At 41.9% G+C, this 22,111-nt stretch overlaps 1 protein-coding gene across 1 annotated transcript in view; it reads right to left on the bottom strand.

Moving 5' to 3' along the window:
- The window catches only part of CATSPERB (catsper channel auxiliary subunit beta), a 106,804-nt gene that overhangs the window by 34,548 nt on the left and 50,145 nt on the right, over window positions 1–22,111 (bottom strand). Inside the window, exons 15-16 of the mRNA XM_028102368.2 lie at window positions 7,620–7,774; window positions 5,166–5,320 (exon numbers count right to left, since the gene is read on the bottom strand). Of these exons, the coding sequence (XP_027958169.1) occupies window positions 5,166–5,320; window positions 7,620–7,774 (310 nt within the window). The remainder of the gene's footprint in view (window positions 1–5,165; window positions 5,321–7,619; window positions 7,775–22,111) is intronic.

Raw genomic sequence — 22,111 nt, 5'->3', positions numbered from 1 at the left:
TCCACCGTGTGAGGACACAGTAAGAAGTCAGCAGTCTGCAACCCAGAAGAGGCCTTCACCAGAACCCAACCACACTGGCACCTGAGCGTGGACTTGCAGGCTCTAGAACCATAAGACATGCATTTCCATTGTTTGTAAGCAACTCCGTCTGTGGCATCTTGTGACAGTAGCCCAAACGGACTAAGTCACTCACTTTACCCTTCTAGTTAACAAGATCCTAGACACTGTCATAGGGAAAAGGTATACCATGCTAAGAAATGTTAAGGAAGAAACAAAATAATTTGCAGGCGATACGGTGATCATCTTAGAAAAACCATTATCACTACTCAGAAAATCCAAAATAACACATAGAACAAGTGCTGGAATAATTAAAGGAAGTTAGCAAATTTGAACAATTTATGGTTGCTCTACAGAAGTCAGCTACCAGACTTCGGAGGCAGAAAGGTCAAGCCAACAAGAAAACGAAACAAAATAAAGCAGATAAAGCACAAAGTTATCACTTTCCATAAGCCCATCCGAGAACTAGGGTCACCAACGAAGATAACTAACTCACATGAGATCCAGGGGAATGAGCCATTCCAAGAGCAATCTGAACACAGGAACGGTCTCACCTGCGGAGGAGCTTGAGAAGGAGAAACACAGTGCTGGCCACCACACAAGCAAGAATTAGCTAAAATTGTTAAAGCAACAGCAACAACAAAAAAGGTGAAGCCTACGTGTATGCTGGCATGTAAGTTTGGAAAAGCCGGGGCACCTTTCAAAGGGGAGTCTATACTCACAAGTTCTTTCCCATGGGCTTCCCTGGAGGCTTATGAGAAAGGCCGGATCAGGGCCAATAGACGCTGGTGTGGTCCAGGTGGGATGGAGGACGGGAGGAAACAGGCGTGAAGCATCACCCACTTTCCTGAACCTTCTTTTATAGGAAGCAAAAGCTTTAAGCCGTGCGGGGCTGGACATTAACCATTTTTGCACACAGGCCTCAAAAGAAGTGATCCATGCTGGGTGGGGTCCCTGGGGGGTGCTGGCCCTGAAGCCCTGGTTTCCTGCCTGCTTTCCTCCCCCCCCCCTTTCCCCGATGGAGCAAAAGCTTTAAGCTACTGGGGGACAGGAAGCAAGGCCACTCATCCATGGGGCACAGGCAAAGACACATTAAGGATGACAGAAGGATAAAATAGTAACTCTCCACCCATTACAGAGGGTCAGGAGGCTGTCTTGAGCCTGAAATTCTGAGAGAACACAAAGTAGAATTATGTCACTGTGAGAACAGCTAGAAATTTCCACCCAAGATTGAACTGCAGATATCAGGCAGAATTTGGCTACAAGAGGTCATTTCTATTAACAGATTAGTGTGTTTTGGTGTTTTGTGGTTTTTTTCTCCTTTAATGGAACCTGACAAGATGAACCTAACATTTAAATGTAAGGACAAAGGCCAAGAAAATCCAGGAGGTGTGTGTGTGGGGAGGGGGGGTGTTACACAGAGGTTTAGTCAGTGTGACAAAGGGACGACAAATACTCCAATGAAATAGAAGAGAGGAGAAACAGACCCACGCACACACGGACCCCTGACATACTGTGGTTGAGGGGGGTACATCAGTGGGGAAAGGAGTGACTTGTAAGGACAGCTGGTTATTTATGTAAAAAAGAAAGAAAGAAAGAAAGAAATCAGTTCTCACTCCACAAGACACACATTCTCTCTAGATAAGCTAAACACTTCAACATGAAAAGCAGAAGTTTAAAACGATTACAAGAAAACACAGGAGAATCGCTAAAGAGCGTGGTGTGTTCATGTGAGTGAATTGCAGAGACATCAATACTGAGTACTTCAGAAAGCATTGTCGCTCTGTGGAAAAGGCGAGTCTCAGAAGAATACATCTAGCAGAACTGAACAATGCATTTTGATGCATAGGTACATGTTAAAGCCATAAAGAAAAAAAAATGTCAACATTCACACAAAATTCGAGATGATGCTATAGCTGGGGGGGACTAGCATTGTGGGGGGGGAAGGGGAGAAGCAGGAAAGGAAAGGAAAGGTTCCCAGGAGAACTGCCTGAAGGGTGAAGGGACCCAACAAGGTGGAAGAGCTCCAGAGGCCTTGACAGCTACCCCTGTCACCAGGTGGACTCTTGCCCCTTCTAAAGGACTCTGGGGGTCTCTGCCCCCTTTACCTTACCTGCCTTCTCTCCCCCAAACTCTGGAAGGGCTAAAAACCAAAAGGCTTGAGGGAAGAAGATAGAAACTGGAAAATAGTAAGCATGAGCAAGACCCCACCTCCCCAGGCTCCCCAGTCCGGGTCAGGTGCAAATAGGGGCTGGGAAACAAATTTAAATTGGCTAAGAGTTTGGCATTTTTTGAAACACTGGACAAGAAGAGAGTCATGTGATTATTAGACTGACTTAGACTTTTTAAGCCAAGGAAATGTTCATCTGCCCTCGAAGAGAAAAGCTATGGGATTTGCCTGATCCTTTATCCAGAGGTAGAAAGGAGGTCAAGTCCATCGAGGAGTTTTGAAGGACAGTAGGAGGAAAATTCAAGGTGGTCTCTCCAGCTTATTCAGGGAGCAAATTTCCCATCTATCAGTTCAGTTATTCACCTAATTAGGAGCCTTGACTGCTTCCCCCTCGCTTGGAATGACATCCTACCCCTGTTCCCCACCCCGGCTGTGACTCAGAAGGCCCTCACTGACATCGCTCCACGGTCTTCAATGACTTCTCTCCTTTTTTCATGACACTGAAGTCACTCTGGTTTTCCTTTGGTTTCTCAAACACACACCATGCTCCCTTTGGCCTGGGGGCCTTCTGCACACTATTCTCTCAGTCTGGAACCTTCCCCTGACCTCCTCCTTCATTCTCATTCTTCCGATCCCATCATGAGCATCGCTGGCTCTGAGCAACTTTCCAACATCCTCCAAACGAGGGCTCAACCCCCAGGAAAATACTCTCTGGATGCCCCCCGCTACTCTGTCAGCTGTCATCATGTGAGTTCAAGGTGTGCATGGGTTCGAAGGTCCTCTTCACGGCTCTATCAGGGCACGGTGAGCCCCTTGCACGTCGTAAGTTTTATGCAACTATTTGTGGAAGAAACGAATGAAGGGCTCTCCCTGATCCAAACGCCTGACTCTCTAGAACCTGCCTTGGCCTGTTGCTGACTTCGGGATTTTGGGTCCCCAATCCTTGACCTGCCCGGTTGACATCTGGCTAGTCTCCAGTTCTCTGATCCTGGCTCTGTGCTCCCCTTTCCTGACTTGGAGATGCTCATTCCCTAGTTTCTGCACAAGTAGAGCCAAGTTACTGAATCTGATCACAGATTGTGCTGTTCTGGTTTGCAAATACAGGTACCTCGCTTTTCCAAAGTTCACCTTACCCCACTTCACTTGGACAAAAGGCCTATGTTAGCACTTGTTTTTGCTAACTGAAAGAAATCTGAAGAGAATTTCACTTTTACGAGAAAACGCCAAGAGTAAAAATAGCATCCAGCTTTTGTTTTGCAGTGAGCAGATCTGTTATAGGGGCACCACCCAGCCTCTTCCCTGCAAATTCCCCGCAGCATCTCAGCATCAAGCCACCACAGCGCTGACCTGGGTGAGCACCTGTGCCTTATCTCCACTTATTTTGTGCATCTGTTAGCAAGATGTGTCCTAAGGTATCAGAAAAAGCCTAAGAGAGGGTATTTTGTGGGGTCTGGGAATACTCAGAAATTTTTCCATATAAGTAAGTTGAGGATAATTGCTTCTTTGCTTTATTTACTCCAGTTCGACTTGTGAAAAGTTTCATAGGAATGCTCTATTTTCAGATAGTGAGGGAAACTTGATTTGGATGCTTAAGAGAATGATCATATGCTTTTAAAAATAATCAGGATATAAAAAATTAATATTAACACTGAGATTATATTAATCATGTTAATCTTTTAAAAGGTGATTCTATATGGTTTTTAAAAAAGATTTTATTTATTTATTTGAGTGAGAGAGAGGGAGAGAGAGCACAAACAGAGGAACAGGCAGAGGGAGAAGCAGACTCCCCGCTGAGCAGGGAGCCCGATGCAGGACTTGATCCCAGGACGCTGGGATCATGACCTGAGCCAAAGGCAGACACTTAACCTACTGAGCCACCCAGGCAGCCCAATTCTATGTTTTCGACAAGGACATACCTACAGAAACTAAGTGGCTTGGAATGTCACCCATACAAAAACCACTGAAAATAAAATATAGTTTTAGAGATTACAGGTACTTTTCTTCAACACAGAAAGCTTTATAATCCTTGTAGAAAAAAAAAAATAAAACCTACATCAGCACTTTTTCTATATCTGATTTCAGTCTTCACCTCCACTTCTGTGTGAGCTGTTCCATGATACATGGAATTGTTGGCTATGGGACAAGGTGCATACTGACAGCCCAGCACAAATATAATAAACAGATATCAACCTGGTGGAACAGGACCCACTGTGTTTGAAATAGGGTGAGTTTAGGGGTGCCTGGGTAGCTCATTCAGTTAAGCGTCCAGCTCTTGATTTCAGCTCAGGCCATGATCTCACGGTTGCGAGATCGAGCCGTGTGTCTGACTCCATGCTCAGCTAGTAGTCACTTAAGATTCTCCCTCTGCCCCTTTCCCCCCTTAAAAAAAAAGAAAAAGAAAAAGGTGAATTTCTGGTCATCCGAAATTGTTCTTTTTCTGGTGGTTAGATATTTCAGGAGTTGTAAAATTCATAATGTTCTTCAAAGAGGGTTTTCAGACCTTAAAAGTAGCTTTAAGGGTCAGTGGCTCTTGCTAATACCTTAGAAGCAAGCATTGCTCAAAATACCTCATACCTGGCCATGCAGTATTTCATGCAAGATGGCCTTCACTCTGTTAGATGTGTCTGTCTTTAGGACATGTGACAATGGCCATGTGTGTGAACCCTGTGGACAGTGTCCAGTGAAGCCCAGAACATATTTGATACTCAAGATGATACAGCACATTTCCTGACAGTGCCAAAATAATCAGCCCCGTGTTTCTAAGCTTGGGGCATCATTCAAAGCACCTTGGAGTCTATAAGTGTATTTGGCCTTCCGAGGTATCAAAAAAAGACATACTCTATTTCACCAAGAAAACTACTCAAAGAAGTTGCCTCAAAATTTAGAGTTTAGTAACCAGTGTGCAATCTAAATAAATGGGAGGCAAGTCAGTAACTACCTGGAGTGTATCACTTTTCCCAAGTGCATGTTGCTGAATTTCTTGGTGTATATATTTTCTTGAGGTTCATTTGCAGGCACATATGCATAAAAGATAATTTCTTTTAAGGTAATGTACTGTGGTGCAAGGGCAGTTTCAAAGCCCATATCAGGAGCCTGGAGAAGGAAAAGAACAAAAAACATTGCATTTATACTATTTTATACTTCAATTAGGGCAAAATGCAAATATCAGATTAGTTTCCAGTGCATGTCACAACAGTACTGTTTTGCTTATCAGTAAGAGTAATATTTCAACATGTTCTGTTTGTATATCCATGTGTGTGTGCAAGGGATAATGCATTTTTCTGTTAAGGAGGCAAAGAAATTCTGAGGAGTAAGGTTCAGTTTTAGGGTTCCTGTGCCCTTGGTAGAAGGCTGGAGTGCAAGGGTGCATGGAAGTATGTCTTCCATTGTGTAGGAGGGGTTTGGAGGTGCAGATTTTAGAGCTCAGTTCTTACTGGAGTTTTTTTGTTTTTTAAGGAAGGGGCTGTGACGTATGTTTCCTGACTTGAAAGTGGCTGCCAATTCTCCTTGCCTTGCGATGGTCCAAAGCTGGACAGAATCAGGATCAGAGAAGGGTATGTTGAAAAGATCATCCCGAAGGGGATGTTGGGGTTGACCTGGTGGCCATGACATGAGTAGGTGGTAGATAGTGCAGACTGGTTGGGGGCACAGCCATTCAATGGTGCCTCCAAGACCCATTTTCAGTCATGCCTTGTCCCCCGGGCTCTTGAGAAGAGGAAAGAGTGGGGAACAGAGGCGAGGAGAACTGGCATGAGACTGAATCGGTCAATGTCCTAAGGCTCTTTGAAGAGCCTCTTGAAAAGGCTGAACGTGCTTTAGAATTCCCAATGCCATTCTAGCCTTGGGAATGACAAGAACATCCCACAAAAAAGTGTATACAAGTCCAGCAAAAGGCCACACACAGACAGAAGCACAGGCCTTGGGACCTGCTGTCCGGGTAGATGCTTGATGCAGTAACTACCCAGTGGTGTGTATAATTTAGGCTAACTTATTTAGCCTTGCTGTGCCTCAGTTCCCTCATCAGTAAAATGAAGATAAATAGTTGTTATAAAGATTTAAGAATGCACAACAGCACCTGTCACATGGAACCAAATAAAGGCTAGTGATTATTTTTATCCAGAGAGGACGCATGCATAGTTTGTTTTGGGGGTTGGGAGGCGAACTTATCTTGAGGCTAAAAATCCCGACTGGCTTTTTAATAATTTAAACTTTCACATAAGAGAACTAAGACGTTTTCTACATATTGTGTAGTGAAAAAGGTAGGTTTCTGCTTTTTTTGGTAACTCCCACCCTCCCGCTCACATCCTTTGTGTCTCTGCAGAGCCCACATAACAGGCGGCAAATACACGGCAAGTCACGTGGCCACACTGGACGGTCACAGGGGAGTCACGTGGCCGCACTCGACGGTCACGGGGACGTTCCCACCTCACTCTGCGTTTCCCAAGACAAGGAGAGTGAAAACACGATCTTTTCAACTCTGGTCTTGGCCTGGTAATTTGGAATGATCTATTAAAACTAGAGCCAGCCTTTATTCTATTTCCTTTAGGACAAAGGGAGGGTTTCATTAAGCCCCAGTTTAAAAATAAAAAATCTGATTCTTTGGGCGCCTGGGTGGCTCAGTTGGTTAAGCGACTGCCCTCGGCTCAGGTCATGATCTTGGAGTCCCAGGATCGAGTCCCATGTCGGGCTCCCTGCTCGGCGGGGAGTCTGCTTCTCCCTCTGACCCTCCTCCCTCTCGTGCTATCTCTCATTCTCTCTCTCTCAAATAAATAAAATCTTTAAAAAAAAAAACCTGATTCTTTGCTGACATACTGAGGAAAGTCCATTTTCGCGACGGTGTGCCCAGTGATGAGTTCTTGGGCAGATGTACCTTCTCAAGTGGCACATTATACATTAAAATTATTAGAAAAACCTGTGTGTAGTCTCACCTAGAAAGAAGATAATATCTCCTTTCTTTATCGGCATTAGAAAAGGAAAAAATGAAGGGGCAGGGTGAATACAAAAGAGGAAGGGTAAACCAGTGGGAAAAAGATAACTCGTGTTTCTTGGTCAACCTTGAGAGGTAGAAAAATCAAACCTACCATGAACCTGGGTTGGAAGTAATAGGTCTAAGTAATAGCTGAGAATATCTAATGGTGTTGCTGTGAAGATATTTGTAGGGACATATTCTGGGTGGAGTTAAATCTATAAAACCCTGTGTGGTACTGGGAAGAAGGTTTTGGAGATATTCTCTGGTATATGGAGGTTTCTCCTACAGTCAAACGGAGCAAAATGCATTGATAAGAGTTTGTCCCAAGCAAAACACCTCCTCCTTTTCCCATAATTGTGTGTGTAGAGTGTGGCATCTATTCTTAAAACAAGGCAAATAGTCTCAATGCATTATATCACTAACCTGTCCAAAAATACCTTTAGAATTCCCAAAGGTTCTGAGTGACACATCAGCTTCAAAATGGTCTGGAGTCAGTTTATGTATAAAGCCCATGTGGTCGTAGTATAATGTGAAAATCTTATTAGAAATAGATCCAATTTTACTATATCTTGTTAATCCTATTAGGAAAGAAACAGAAGTTTCTTGATATAGTACAACTAGAGAACTTTCAATACCATACTTTGCGGGGGGGGAAACCCGCACTTAAACTAAGGGGTGGGAGTAGGGCTTCGAGACTCCAGAATTAGTAAAACACGTATTAGTCTTTGTTAAGTCCCTGGGAAGTCCTTTCCAGGCTGCATCTCATTACAGAATCTCTTTGCTAAGAGGGGAAGGGCCAAGGGGGACGAGGTAGAGGCCTAGAGAAGGAGAGGTGAGCGCCCTCTGGTGGCGGTTCCTCTTCCTGATCCAGGAAACTGGACACACCTGCATAGGTAGGGGACAGTAAGAAAATAACCCCCAGAGACGCAAGGAGAATTATCCGCAGAGACTATTGGGTCATTAGCTATCCTAGGATCAATATGTTGAGCCAGATTTGGTGTTCTGTGTTTCTCTCCTGCCTTAGGGCAACATGTTAAGCAGGAGTGGCAGTAATCTGGTAGTACGTAGAACAAGCATGCACCCAACCAGACACTGGTCCAGAGAGAGAGCCACCTCCCCTGACTGGAGCCAGAGAGAAAGCTCACGTCTTGAGATGCAAAAGGCTGATTTCCACACCCCCAGCCCCATTTGGCCAGACTCTCCTGGTACATTCTTCTGTCCCTGACCCCTGAACATTGGAGCACCCCAGGACTCAATTTTTCGATCTCTTCTCTCATGATCGCTGGAGATTCCACCCATTTTTATGTGAATGATTCACAAATTTAAACCTCCTGTCTCATTCTCTTCCCTGAACTCCCGATTTGCATATCTAGCCTCCTGCTGACAGCTCCAGATCCATGGCTGTCAGGCATCTCACACCAAACTCATCCCAGACTGAGTTGCCAATCCCCAGGCAAACTCCTCCACCCTAGTATTCCTCATCTCCATCACAGCAACTGCCATTTTTCCTGTTGTTCAGTCCAAAACCTTGGTGTCATTCTTAACTCCCCTCTTTCTCTCACACCCTACATCTGATCCATCAGCAAATCCTACTGACTCCCCCCTCAAGATAGAGAACCCAACCTCTTCTCACCACATCCTCCCGTCACCCTGCACAAGCCAGTATGCTATGGGAAGAGTTTATTATGAGGAATTAGCTCATGCAAGCATGGAGGCTGAGAAGTCCTGTGATCGGCTGTCTATAAGCCCGAGAACCAGGGCACTGGCTGGCGGGAACTCCCAGTCTGAGGGCAAAGACATGAGAACCGAGAACCAGAAAGACGACTGGTTTAAATCCCAGTCCAAGGACAGGAGAAGACTGATGTCCCAGCTCACAAGCAGGCAGGAAGCAAACAGGGTAAATTCCACTTCTCTTCACCCTTTCGTTCTACTCAGGCCCTCAGCAGATTGGATGATGCTCACGCACACTGGGAGGGCAGTCTGCTTCACAGAGCCCACTGATTCAAACGCTAATCTCAGCTGGACACAGACACATTCAGAAATCATGTTTCCTCTGGGTAGCGCTTGGCCCAGTCAAGCTGACTCATAAAATGAACCATTACAATTGCCGTGGTTCAATATGCCATAGTTCATCTGTAAACATACAATACACGTTTTTCACATTTTAACTTTTATAATTGCTGTGTCTTGCAATCATTGTCCACCAGGTGGCACCCACGCTACAGCGGTCAATTTGCTACGCTTGCATGACATGGTATCAGCTCTGTATTGTCTGTCACTTGGAGTTTCCTGAAACACTAGTATAATAAATGTTGAATTTTACTGATGCTTAAAATGCCTTCAAAAATATTATAATTTGGGACGCCTGGGTGGCTCAGTCTGTTAAGCGTCTGCCTTCGGCTCAGGTCATGATCCCGGGGTCCTGGGATCGGGTCCTGCATTCGGTTCCTTGCTCAGTGGGGAGCCCGCCTCTCCCTCTGCCTGTCATTCCCTCTGCTTGTGCTCTCTCTCTGACAAATAAATAAATAAATAAAATCTCTAAAAATATGTATTATAATTTGGCGTTGAAACAAACTTACTGTCAGTGCAGTAAGAGAGGAAAACAAAGCAGGGCATATATATATATATATATATATATCAATAAAGCAAACGACACTGGAAGAATTACTGCGATCTCACATTTCCTTGTACAACCACAACCAAGTGTTTTCTAGGACCTAAGAAAGGAAGAAACTCACAAGTAGACGAAATTGCATTATCTTTTGCTAGTGAAATACACTCAAAATGATCGCCTTATCACACACCAAGCAATGCAATTGTAGGCAGGGGAAATAATGTCAGAGTAATCCAGCCATCACTCAGGATCACTGTTAAAACCTTGTGTTAAAGTTTAATTGGAAGTTTTTCTTTGTGTTAATAGAACAAAGTCATCTTACAATCAGTGAATCTCAGATTTGGTTAAATACAGGTTTTACAACATTCTTCTGTTGGCTTTGCATATGAATAACTGGTTGAGTTGGTTCCAAATTCTTAGGTAATATTATTTTTCTCTGAAGGTTCTGAGAAGAATACGTGCTTGCTAGTCATTGTTGTGGCAGCAAAATCCAAGACTGGCTTGTTTTTGTGTGCCTTTCAAATTGATTTACATTTTTTATTTCAAATAATTCAGATGTGTTTTTTGCTTTTTAAAAAAGTTTAAAAAATAGCATAATGTTATTGTCAATTTTGGTTTCCTCTATTTTTTTCTATTTTCAGTATTTATTCATTCACCCATCCAGCCATTCATATCAGAGGGAATGTGCTAGGAACTGTAGATAGATAAACAGCCACCACCTCTGCTCATCACTGGAAATTCCTCCAACTTGCAGTTTCTCAATCTTTAGCATCTATATTTATCATTGGAGATTCTTTCCACTTATTTATTCATTACACATGCGGACATGTTTCTTATATCTCTGATATGTAATAGTTTATCACTTATATGGACAATTTAGTTCCATTTTCTTTGGTGTTATTTTCACTGTTTCCAAAGTAATCTTGCTTCTTTTTGTTTCATAATATGTGCTATTTCTTTATTTGCCTGTTCCTCCAGATCCATCCCCAGACTTTTCCTCTGACTGCTACACTGGAAGTCTGACCCCTATGAATTGTATTATTTGTGCTGTGTTTCCAGATGCCTTCTGATTGGATTTGACCAATGAAAGGCACTAGGAGGAGGTAAGAACAAGGGAGGGAGAGAGAAGTCTAGGTAGTTCTTCCTGCCTTTCTCCCTACTTTAGTGATGCAGTTCTGACACCAGCTTTGAGCCCCCTACACGATACCTCTTGCAGGGTGGCCCCTGTTCCATTCCAGCTTCGACTGGGCTTAGGTAACGCTATTACCTACCTACTGTCTTCTCTATCATTCTATCTATCACCTATTTATTTGCATTATCCCTTAAATCAAAGGGACTGTAATGGTTTTCTCCCATGGCTAATCTCCGGTTATTTTAAGATCATTGTTGGTTCCTTTAACTTGGTCCACTGCTCTGCCAATAGTCCCCTTATAAAGGCTGTCCAGGTGAAACACTCGAGTGGAATTATGTTTCCTGCCAGGACTATAAGTGACACAGACTTTTACTAGAAATATCCCTGGAAGATAGAATATCGAGCCTGGATTCTGGGACTGAGTTGCTCACATATTTAAGGAACACACAGATGACCTCCTTGCCTGGTAGCTACTGTGAACTGGTAATCCACAGCAAGCGAGGGCATCGCAATTACTCCGGTTATTACTGGTGCAGCATGAGATGGTATGTCCGTGGAGGGCCACACTTTAGATGATCTAGTAGGGTGGCTATACATGACAACGATGACAATTATGGTTTTTACAAAGCCCGTCAGGTGGTATGACTTGTATGGATATGTTAAAGAGCTTACCAAAAAAACCCACTACTCATGACCTTGAATTATCAACTCAAGGTCACAGTAGAAAATTCGCCAGCTATATGGGGACAAAAGAACCCTCACTTCATACCACACACAAAAACAAATTTCACACAGACCTATATAACAAATCTAAAAACAAGCTTCTAGAAGAAAACAGGAAAATGCCTTCAAAACTTTGGGATAGCCAGGACTTCTCAGAGGATATAAAAGAAGCGCTAACCATACAAGCGAAGACTGACAGAATGCACTTTTAAAAACTAATAGTTTTGCCCCTCACAGGACACCATAAAGAGAATAGAAAAGACAGGGGCGCCTGGGCAGCTCAGTTGTTGAGCGTCTGCCTTCGGCTCAGGTCGTGACCCCGGGGTCCTGGGATTGAGCCCCGCGTCAGGCTCCCTGCTCCGCGGGGAGTCTGCTTCTCCCTCCCTCTCCCTCTGCCTCTCCACCTGCTTGTGCTCTCTCTCTAATAAATAAATAAATAAAATCTTAAAAAAAAAAAAGGCGCCTGGGTGGCTCAGTCGTTAAGCATCTGCCTTCGGCTCAGGTCATGATCCCAGGGTCCTGGGATGGAGCCCCGCGTCGGGCTCCCTGCTCCGCGGGAAGCCCGCTTCTCCCTCCCTGACTCCCCCTGCTTGTGTTCCCTCTCTCGCTGTGTCTCTCTCTGTCAAATAAATAAAAATCTTTAAAAAAAAGAGAATAGAAAAGACAGCCTATTGGTTGGGCAAAGATGTTTGCAAGTTACGTTTCTAAAAGAGGACTCATGTCCATAATACATTAAAAACTCAGAGAAATCAATTTAAAAAAGTCATTCCATTAAAAACTTGATTAAAAAGAGACTTGAGATAATTTACCTAAAAAAAAGATGAAAATCGACCAATGAACATATGAAAATGTGCTCAACATCATTACTCATGCAAACTAAATCTGCAGTGGGTACAATTACATGCTCATCACAACGGCTTACTATTTATTTATTTTTTAACTTAATTTAATTTTATTATGTTAGTCACCATACAATAAATGGCTTACTATTTAAAAGACTAACAATATGAGGGCGCCTAGGTGGCTCAGTCGTTAAGCGTCAGCCTTCGGCTCAGGTCGTGATCCCAGGGTCCTGGGATCGAGCCCCGCGTTGGGCTCCCTGCTCGGCGGGAAGCCTGCTTCTCCCTCTCCCACTCCCCCTGCTTGTGTTCCCTCTCTCGCTGTGTCTCTCTCTGTCAAATACATAAATAAAATCTTAAAATAAGTAAATAAATAAAAGACTAACAATATGAAGTGCTGGTGAGAAGGGGGAGCAACTGGAATTCCTTCATATTGCTGGTAGGGCAGTCATTTGATACAGTCACTTTGGGAAAATGTTGACAGTACTTAATTTTTTTTCCATAAAAAACTAAACAAACATATACTTTATGATGCAGCGGTTCTATTCCTAGGTATACACCACACAGAAGTGAAAGCTCTGTCCAGCAAAAGACTAATACAAAAATGTCCATGGCTTCTCCATAGTAAGCCCCAAACTGAAACAATTCAAATACCTACTAGGAGTGGAAGAGATAAATATAGTATTCAGACAACGCAAGGCTACACAGCAGTGAAAAAGAACAGATTGGTAACACATGCATCAATATGGAGGAATCTCACAGTTATAATGTTGACTGAAAAAAAAGTCAGACACAAAAGAATATGTATACTGCATAACTGTATTTATGTGAGGTTCAAAACCAGATAAAACTAATCTATGGTATTAGAAGTCAGAATAATGGCTACCCTTGGAAGTATACTGATGAGAAAGTAGCATGAGGGAGCTTTCTGGAATACTGCAAATGTTCCATACCTCACTCTACTTTCCAACCCCTCCTAATATCACTCATAGTCATTTTTGTTTATTTTGTAATCATATGATGGCTGATCATTAGATTCTTAAATGCTCACTGTCTCAGCAAGTGTTCCAGCAAATACACCAAAAGATGAACCTGATACTAATAGAAATTGAATAGAGGCTTTGTTGACAGAATAGAGAATACATAAACACAGTGGTGAAGACCTGGGGAAACAGAGTAAGAATTTGGTGTTTTCTTCTTATCCTTGAATAAGGAAGGACCAATGAGGAGATTTTATGATGATAACACTGAATTCTGCTGGTGGATGTCGAGGACACAATACTGAGGTCAAGGAAACCTTGCTTTTTGAAGTCATATCAGAAACCTTTAGAAAGCGTGTTTAAAATCATATCAGAGACCAGAAGAAACTAGTTTGAAGCTAAACAGTCAAGAATGCTGACATATTAAAAACAACAACAACAACAACAACAACCAAAACCCAGCCTCACTCTTGTCTTGAAAACAATGTTTTTCATACTCTGGTTAGACCTAATCAGATATCTCCAAGTTTAGCCCAAATTCCAAATTTACCCAATAATCTACAAAAGTGCTATTTGAGCATTGTTTGGGGAGACCGTATTTCTGAAGGTAGATCTCCTTGCCTGTTAAGCTCCTGAATTTCAGCTTTATTTCTTTACACAATTGATAGCTTCATTGTATTATGAATACCTAACAAAACGGACCAAAAAAATATGTATGAAAATTATCATCCTCTTTGAAGAAAACAGAGGAGTAAATCTTCATGACCTTGGATTAGGCCATGAATGGTTCCTTAGATAGGACACCAAAAGTATAAACAACAAAAGGAAAAATAAATTGGACTTCATCAAAATTAAAAATGTTTGTGCATCAAAAGGCACCATCCAGCAAGTCAAAAAAAATAACCCACAATGAAAGAAAATACACCCAAATCATGTATATGATGAGGGACTAATAGCCAAAATATATAAAATACTCTTACAACTCAACAATAAAAAGACAACCCAATTTTAAAATGGGCATAGGATTTGAACAGACATTTCTCCAAAGCAAATGTACAAATGGCCACTAACATGGAAAGTTGCTTAACATCATTAGTCCTTAGTAAAATGCAAATCAAAACCACAATGAGATACAATTTCTTATCCACTCAGGTAACTAAAATAAAAAAGACAGACAATAACAAGTGTGGGCAAGGATGTGGAAAAATAATGCTCATATGTTGCTGGTGGGAATGTAAAATGGTGCCACAGTTTGGCAGTTCCTCAAAATGTTAAACACAGAGGTACCATACGACCCAGCAGTTAGACTCTTATGTATATACCCAAGGGAACTGAAAGCATATTTCTACACAAAAATTTGAACATAAATTGTTCATAAAACCATTATTCATAAGAGCTAAAAACTGTTTAAACGTCGCTCATCAACCCAAATGTCCGGATAAACGAAATGTGCCATATCCATGAAATGGAATGTTATTCAACCACAAAAAGGAATGAAGTACTGATACCTGCTACAACATGGATAAAACTTGAAGACATGCTAAGTGAAATAAGCCAGTCACAAAAGGACAAAAAAAATGTATGATTCCACTTATATGAGGTTCCTAGAATAGTCAAATTCATAGGGACAAAAGTAGTTGTGAGGGGCTGGGGGGAAGGAAGAATGGAGAGTTATTGTTTAGTGGGTACAGAATTTTAGTTTGGGAAGATGGGAAAGAGGGTTATGGATGGTGGTGGTTGCACCACTTGATGCCACTGAACTATACACTTAAACATGGTTAGAATGCTAAGTTTTGTGCTTAGGTATATTTTAGCACAAAATTAAGGAGCAAAAAACAAAACCAAAATCACCAGCAACAGTCAAAAAAGAACAAAAGAACAATATGCCAAAACACACAAAAGAAAGCACTAAGGAAAGAAAGAGAAAATGTTGATGTAACAGGTCACACGACTCTACACCCAGCCCTTTGAGGTCATAATAAGAGAAGGAAGCTAAATCGACAAAATCCTGAGGACTCTCAGGAGTACGCTCCTAACAGGAGAGAAGTTGGCAGTGGATAAGATGGTACTCAAAGGAAAAGAAATCAAGCCCTCTTGAGCGTAGCCAGGTCTATCACCTTCCAAGGCACTGTACTGAGAGAACAGGTTCAAGTGCCACCTTGAGGAGGGGAAGCAAACAGGTCTCAAGAATAATCCACCTACATTACATTAGAGCAAATAGAAGGTCTGACCAGTGCTGCACACACTGTAATGATGAACTAGAGAAAAAGAAAGGAAGAGCAGGGACAGAAAGAAGACATGAAGAAGGAAAATGGGTAAACAGTTAGGTGGGGGAATAGCGGAGGGGAAGGGGAAAGAAAAGGCAAAGAAGGTACTAATAGCATAAAAATATATAAAGAATCCAGTGGAGACAAAGCCTATCCCAAGAGGAGGTAAATTTTCCCCCGTATTTTGCATCAAAGGACCTTAATAAATTAATAGATTCAACAAAACAAGACCTCAAAGACCTAATAATTGGATAACAAAATAAAATGAGAATGCAGATCATAGAGATACAGACATAAATGGAGAACCATGTTCTTTTATCATTCTAGGCTCCAAGACTGATTAACAAAATTCAACCAAGTTGGAAAAGATTGGGCACCTGTCAAGAAAGTCAATGAATGTGAGCGGTTTCTTTTACTGCACAAATAAACTGAGAGGAGCTATGTAGCCCTTGATCAATGAAATCACAGAATTAAAGTAGACGGAGAGCCATATATCATTTACACAACACCACCTCTTACAAGTCGTGTGATTTCAGTTGCATCAATTTAATTTGTAAAAGTAGGCTAGTATTACCTACTTCAGCCAGTGCTGTGAATATTAAACAAGATGACATTTGTAACATGTTAAGCACGAATGCAGCTCGGTAAGTAGGAGCTATTATTGTCTTTTGGGAAAGTAAAACATCACAGAAATTGTCAATGAGAACATAGCATGATGATCCAGGGTTCCGCTCTTTAGGGCTGTTCATAGGATCCTACTATTGTAGATCCCAGTGCTCCATCACACCTTGGAAGGTACTGGGAAGACAGTAGAGCAGGAAGTACCAGGAGTCTGTCTGCTCACCTGGACAACAGTTGCATTGGCAGAATCTATCTGATGTAATTATTTTAGAATTCTGGAGTCTATCGAAGGCTTGCAACTTCCAGAGGAAGACTTGGACGGTAAATTGTGGTTAATTTCAGCCCTTAGCGGTAGCTACCCATCTTCCACTAAAGGCACCCAGCAGGGCTGTGCACACATTCCTGGGGCAGTTTACAGGAGCCAGGGTGGGCAAAAAGGACCCTATCCTCCAAATACTGGGGATCTGTGTTCCGATATTTTCATGGTAAAAAATATTTAACAGACTAGGAATAAAAGGAGATTACCTCAACATAATAAAAGCCATATATGAGAAATCCACAGTGAACATTATACTCAATGGTGAAAGACTGAAAACTTTTCCTCTAAGATCAGGAATGAGGCAAGGATGTCTGCTTTTTACCACTTCTACTCAATATAGTACTGGAAGTTTTAGCTAGAGCAATTAGGCAAGAAAAAATAAAAGGCATCCAAATCACAAAGGAAGAAATAAAATGATCTCTCTTCACAGTGATATGATCCTATACGTGGAAACCCTAATGATTCTACAAAAAAATTATTAGAATAAATGAATTCAGCAAAGTAGCACAATATAAAATCAACACAAAAAAAATCAGTTGTATTACACTAACAATGAATAATCAGAAAAGGAAATTAGGAAAACAATTCCATTTATAATACCATCCAAAAGAATACATAGGATTTAACTTAACCAAGGAGACTTAAGGCAACCCACAGAAGGGGAAAAAATATTTGCAAATGTTTGATAAAGGATTAATATGCAGAGTATACAGAGAACTTCTTTAACTTAGCGATTAAAAAAACAAGCAATCTGATTAATAAATTGGCAAAGGACCTGAATAGAAATTTCTGCTAAGAAGATATACAAATGGGAGGCGGAGCAAGATGGCGGAGGAGTAGGAGGCCTAGATTTCATCTGGTCTCAGGAATTCAGCTGAATAGGGATCAAACCATTCTGAACACCTACGAACTCAACAGGAGATCGAAGAGGAGAGTAGCAACAGCTCTCTGAACAGAGAAGCGACCACTTACTGGAAGGTAGGGCGTGCGGAGAAGTGAATCCGAGGCGATATTCAGGAGGATAGACGGCGGGGGAGGGGGCCTCCGTCGGCCGCTTCTGGCAAGTGCTAGAGCCGCGGAGCACAAAATCGGACCTTTTAGAAGTCGGCTCCGCGGAGGGACGTCGCTGCAGTGGCTAAGCGGGGGGTGGAATCCTCCCGGGACAGTGTGGTCTCAGGACCCTTGGGGTCACAGAGAGACCGGGGGTGCCTGAGTGCGGCAGAGCTCCCAGGGATCGGAGCGGGGAAGCCGGCTGCAGAGACGGAGCCGAGGCGCGGGCTCTCAGCTCGGGGTGGCCATAAACTGTGATCTGCGGCCCAGTCGGGGCACGGCTCCCCCAGCAGGGACCCAACAAGCAGCAGATCCGGGGAGACTCCCCTTCCTTCCCAGGGAGGAGCGGTGCGGGAACGCACTGCAGGGATCTGCTGGGTTTGGAGACTCCGCGCGGGGTCGGGTGCCAGAGATAGCAACGCTCGGTCACAGGCCGGGTGAGCACGGAGTGCGGCCGGAGACCAGGGACACGGAAGTGACTGCTTTTCTCTGGGGGCGCACTGAGGAGCGGGGCCCCGAGTTCTCAGCTCCTCCGGGTGGAGATTGGGAGGCCACCATTTCTGCCCTGGTCCTCCAAAGCTGTACCGAGAGCTTGCAGGGAACAAAAGCTCCTGAGAGCAAACCGGAGCAGCTTCCTTAGCCCAGACCGACAAGGACGGGGCAATTCCGCCTCCGGCAAAGACATTTGGAAACCACAGCAACAGGCCCCTCCCCCAGAAGATCAGCACAAACAGCCAGCAAGCCAAGACCAAGTTGATCGATCAAGGAGAATAGGAGAACTCCAGCGCTAGGGGAATACTGCACATAGATTCATGGTTTTTTTTTTTTTTTTTTTTACCATGATTCATTATTTCATCAAAGTTAATTTTTGTTGACTGTTTTTTTTTTATTTTTATTTTTCCCTTTTTCAACCAACATCTTATAAATCCCTTTTTAAAAAAAAAAAAAAACATTTTTTATTTTTCATTTTTAGAGTCATATTTTATCCCTTCATAGTAGTTACCCTTATTTTTGGCATATATATATATAAGTTGTTCTCTCTTTAAAATTTTGAGGTACAGTTTCTTCTAACAGATCAAAATATACCCTAAATCACTAGTGTATGGCTTTGTTCTAGTCTCCTGCCTGATCACATTCTCTCCCTTTTTCCTTTTTTTTTTTTTTCTTAAATCTTCTTTCTTTTTTCAAACAACTTATCTTACCAAGTCCTTTTATAAAATCTTTTATAATTTTCATCTTTACAGTCATCTTCCATCCCTTCATTGTATCAACCCTTATTTTGTACATATGTCTTTCTTCCTTTAAAATTTTAGGAGGCACTTTTTTCTAACAGACCAAAATACGCCCAAAATCTAGTGTGTGGCACTGATCTATGCACTAGCCTGATCATATTTGATCATATTCTGCCTTTTTTGTATTGTTTTGTTTTTGTTTTTATCTTTTTTTTTTCTTTTTCTCTTTCTTTTTTCTTTCTTTCCCTTTCTTTTCCCCTGGTTTCAGGTCTTTTCTGATTTGTATACAGTATATTTGCTGGGGACGTTGTAAACCTGTTAGCATTTTGTTCTCTCATTCATCTATTCTCCTCTGGACAAAATGACAAGACGAAAGAAATCACCTCAGCAAAAAGAACAAGAGGTAGTACCGTCAGCCAGGGACCTACTCAATATGGACATTAGTACGATGTCGGACCTAGAGTTCAGAATCATGACTTTAAAGATACTAGCTGGGCTTGAAAAAAGCGTGGAAGTTATTAGAGAAACCCTTTCTGGAGAAATAAAAGAACTAAAATCTAACCAAATCGAAATCAAAAAGGCTATTGATGAGGTGCAATCAAAAATGGGTGCACTAAATGCTAGGATAAATGAGGCAGAAGAGAGAATCAGCGATATAGAAGACCAAATGATGGAAAATAAAGAGGCTGAGAAAAAGAGAGAGAAACAACTACAGGATCATGAGGGCAGAATTCGAGAGATAAGTGATACGATAAGACGAAACAACATTAGAATAATTGGGATCCCAGAAGAAGAAGAGAGAGAGGGGCAGAAGGTATATTGGAGCAAATAATAGCAGAGAACTTCCCTAATGTGAGGAAGGAAACAGGCATTAAAATCCAGGAGGCACAGAGAACCCCTCTCAAAATCAATAATAATAGGTCAACACCCCGACATCTAATAGTAAAACTTACGAGTCTCAGAGACAAAGAGAAAATCCTGAAAGCAGCTCGGGAGAAGAGATATGTAACCTACAATGGTAGAAACATTAGATTGGCAACAGACCTATCCACAGAGACCTGGCAGGCCAGAAAGGACTGCAAGATATCTTCAGAGCACTAAACGAGAAAAATATGCAGCCAAGAATACTATATCCAGCTAGGCTATCATTGAAAATAGAAGGAGAGATAAAAAGCTTCCAGAACAAACAAAAACTAAAGGAATTTGCAAACACGAAACCAGCCCTCCAAGAAATATTGAGAGGGGTCCTCTAAGCAAAGAGAGAACCTAAAAGCAGCACAGAGCAGAAACGAACACAGACAACAGACAGTTAACAGTCACCTTACAGGTAATACAATGGCACTAAATTCATACCTTTCAATAGTTACCCTGAATGTAAATGGGCTAAATGCCCCAATCAAAAGACACAGGCTATCAGATTGGATTAAAAAACAAGACCCATCAATATGCTGTCTGCAAGAGACTCATTTTAGACCCAAAGACACTCCCAGATTGAAAGTGAGGGGGTGGAAAACCATTTACCATGCTAATGGACACCAAAAGAAAGCTGGGGTGGCAATCCTTATATCAGACAAACTAGATTTTAAAACAAAGACTGTAATAAGAGATGAGGAAGGACACTATATCCTACTTAAAGGGTCTATCCAACAAGAAGATCTAACAATTGTAAATATCTATGCCCCGAACATGGGAGCAGCCAATTATATAAGGCAATTAATAACAAAAGCAAAGAAACACATTGACAACAATACAATAATAGTGGGGGACTTTAACACCCCTCTGACTGAAATGGACAGATCATCTAAGCAAAAGATCAACAAGGAAATAAAGACTTTAAATGACACACTGGACCAAATGGACTTCACAGACATATTCAGAACATTCCATCCCAAAGCAAAGGAATACACATTCTTCTCTAGTGCCCATGGAACATTCTCCAGAATTGATCACATCCTAGGTCACAAATCAGGTCTCAGTCGGTACCAAAAGATTGGGATCATTCCCTGCATATTTTCAGACCACAATGCTTTGAAACTAGAACTCAACCACAAGAGGAAAGTCGGAAAGAACTCAAATACATGGAGGCTAAAGAGCATCCTACTAAAGAATGAATGGGTCAACCAAGAAATTAAAGAAGAATTAAAAAAATTCATGGAAACCAATGAAAATGAAAACACAACTGTTCAAAATCTTTGGGATACAGCAAAGGCAGTCCTGAGAGGAAAGTATATAGCAATACAAGCCTTTCTCAAGAAACAAGAAAGGTCTCAAATACACAACCTAACCCTACACCTAAAGGAGCTGGAGAAAGAACAGCAAATAAAGCCTAAACCCAGCAGGAGAAGAGAAATCATAAAGATCAGAGCAGAAATCAATGAACTAGAAACCAAAAGAACAGTAGAACAGATCAACGAAACTAGGAGCTGGTTCTTTGAAAGAATTAACAAGATTGATAAACCCCTGGCCAGACTGATCAAAAAGAAAAGAGAAATGACCCAAATCAACAAAATCATGAATGAAAGAGGAGAGATCACAACCAACACCAAAGAAATACAAACAATTATAAGAACATATTATGAGCAACTCTATGCCAGCAAATTAGATAACCTGGAAGAAATGGGTGCATTCCTAGAGATGTATCAACTACCAAAATTGAACCAGGAAGAAATAGAAAACCTGAACAGACCTATAACCACTAAGGAAATTGAAACAGTCATCAAAAATCTCCCAAGAAACAAAAGCCCAGGGCCAGATGGCTTCCCAGGGGAATTCTATCAGACATTTCAAGAAGAATTAATACCTATTCTCCTGAAACTGTTCCAAAAAATAGAAATGGAAGGGAAACTTCCAAACTCATTTTATGAGGCCAGCATTACCTTGATCCCAAAACCAGACAAAGACCCCATCAAAAAAGAGAATTACAGACCAATATCCTTGATGAACATGGATGCAAAAATTCTCATCAAAATACTAGCCAATAGGATCCAACAGTACATTAAAAGGATTATTCACCACGACCAAGTGGGATTTATCCCTGGGCTGCAAGGCTGGTTCAACATCTGCAAATCAATCAACGTGATACAATACATTAACAAAAGAAAGAACAAGAATCATATGATCCTCTCAATAGATGCAGAA

The sequence above is a fragment of the Eumetopias jubatus genome, unplaced genomic scaffold (assembly GCF_037043125.1).
Source record: "Eumetopias jubatus isolate StellerSeaLion01/CBP00866 unplaced genomic scaffold, mEumJub1_p1.0 scaffold_7, whole genome shotgun sequence".
NCBI classification, from domain to species: Eukaryota; Metazoa; Chordata; class Mammalia; order Carnivora; family Otariidae; genus Eumetopias; species Eumetopias jubatus.
The sequence above is the reverse complement of the archived record's forward strand: the minus strand, read 5'-3'. Positions and strand labels throughout refer to the sequence as shown.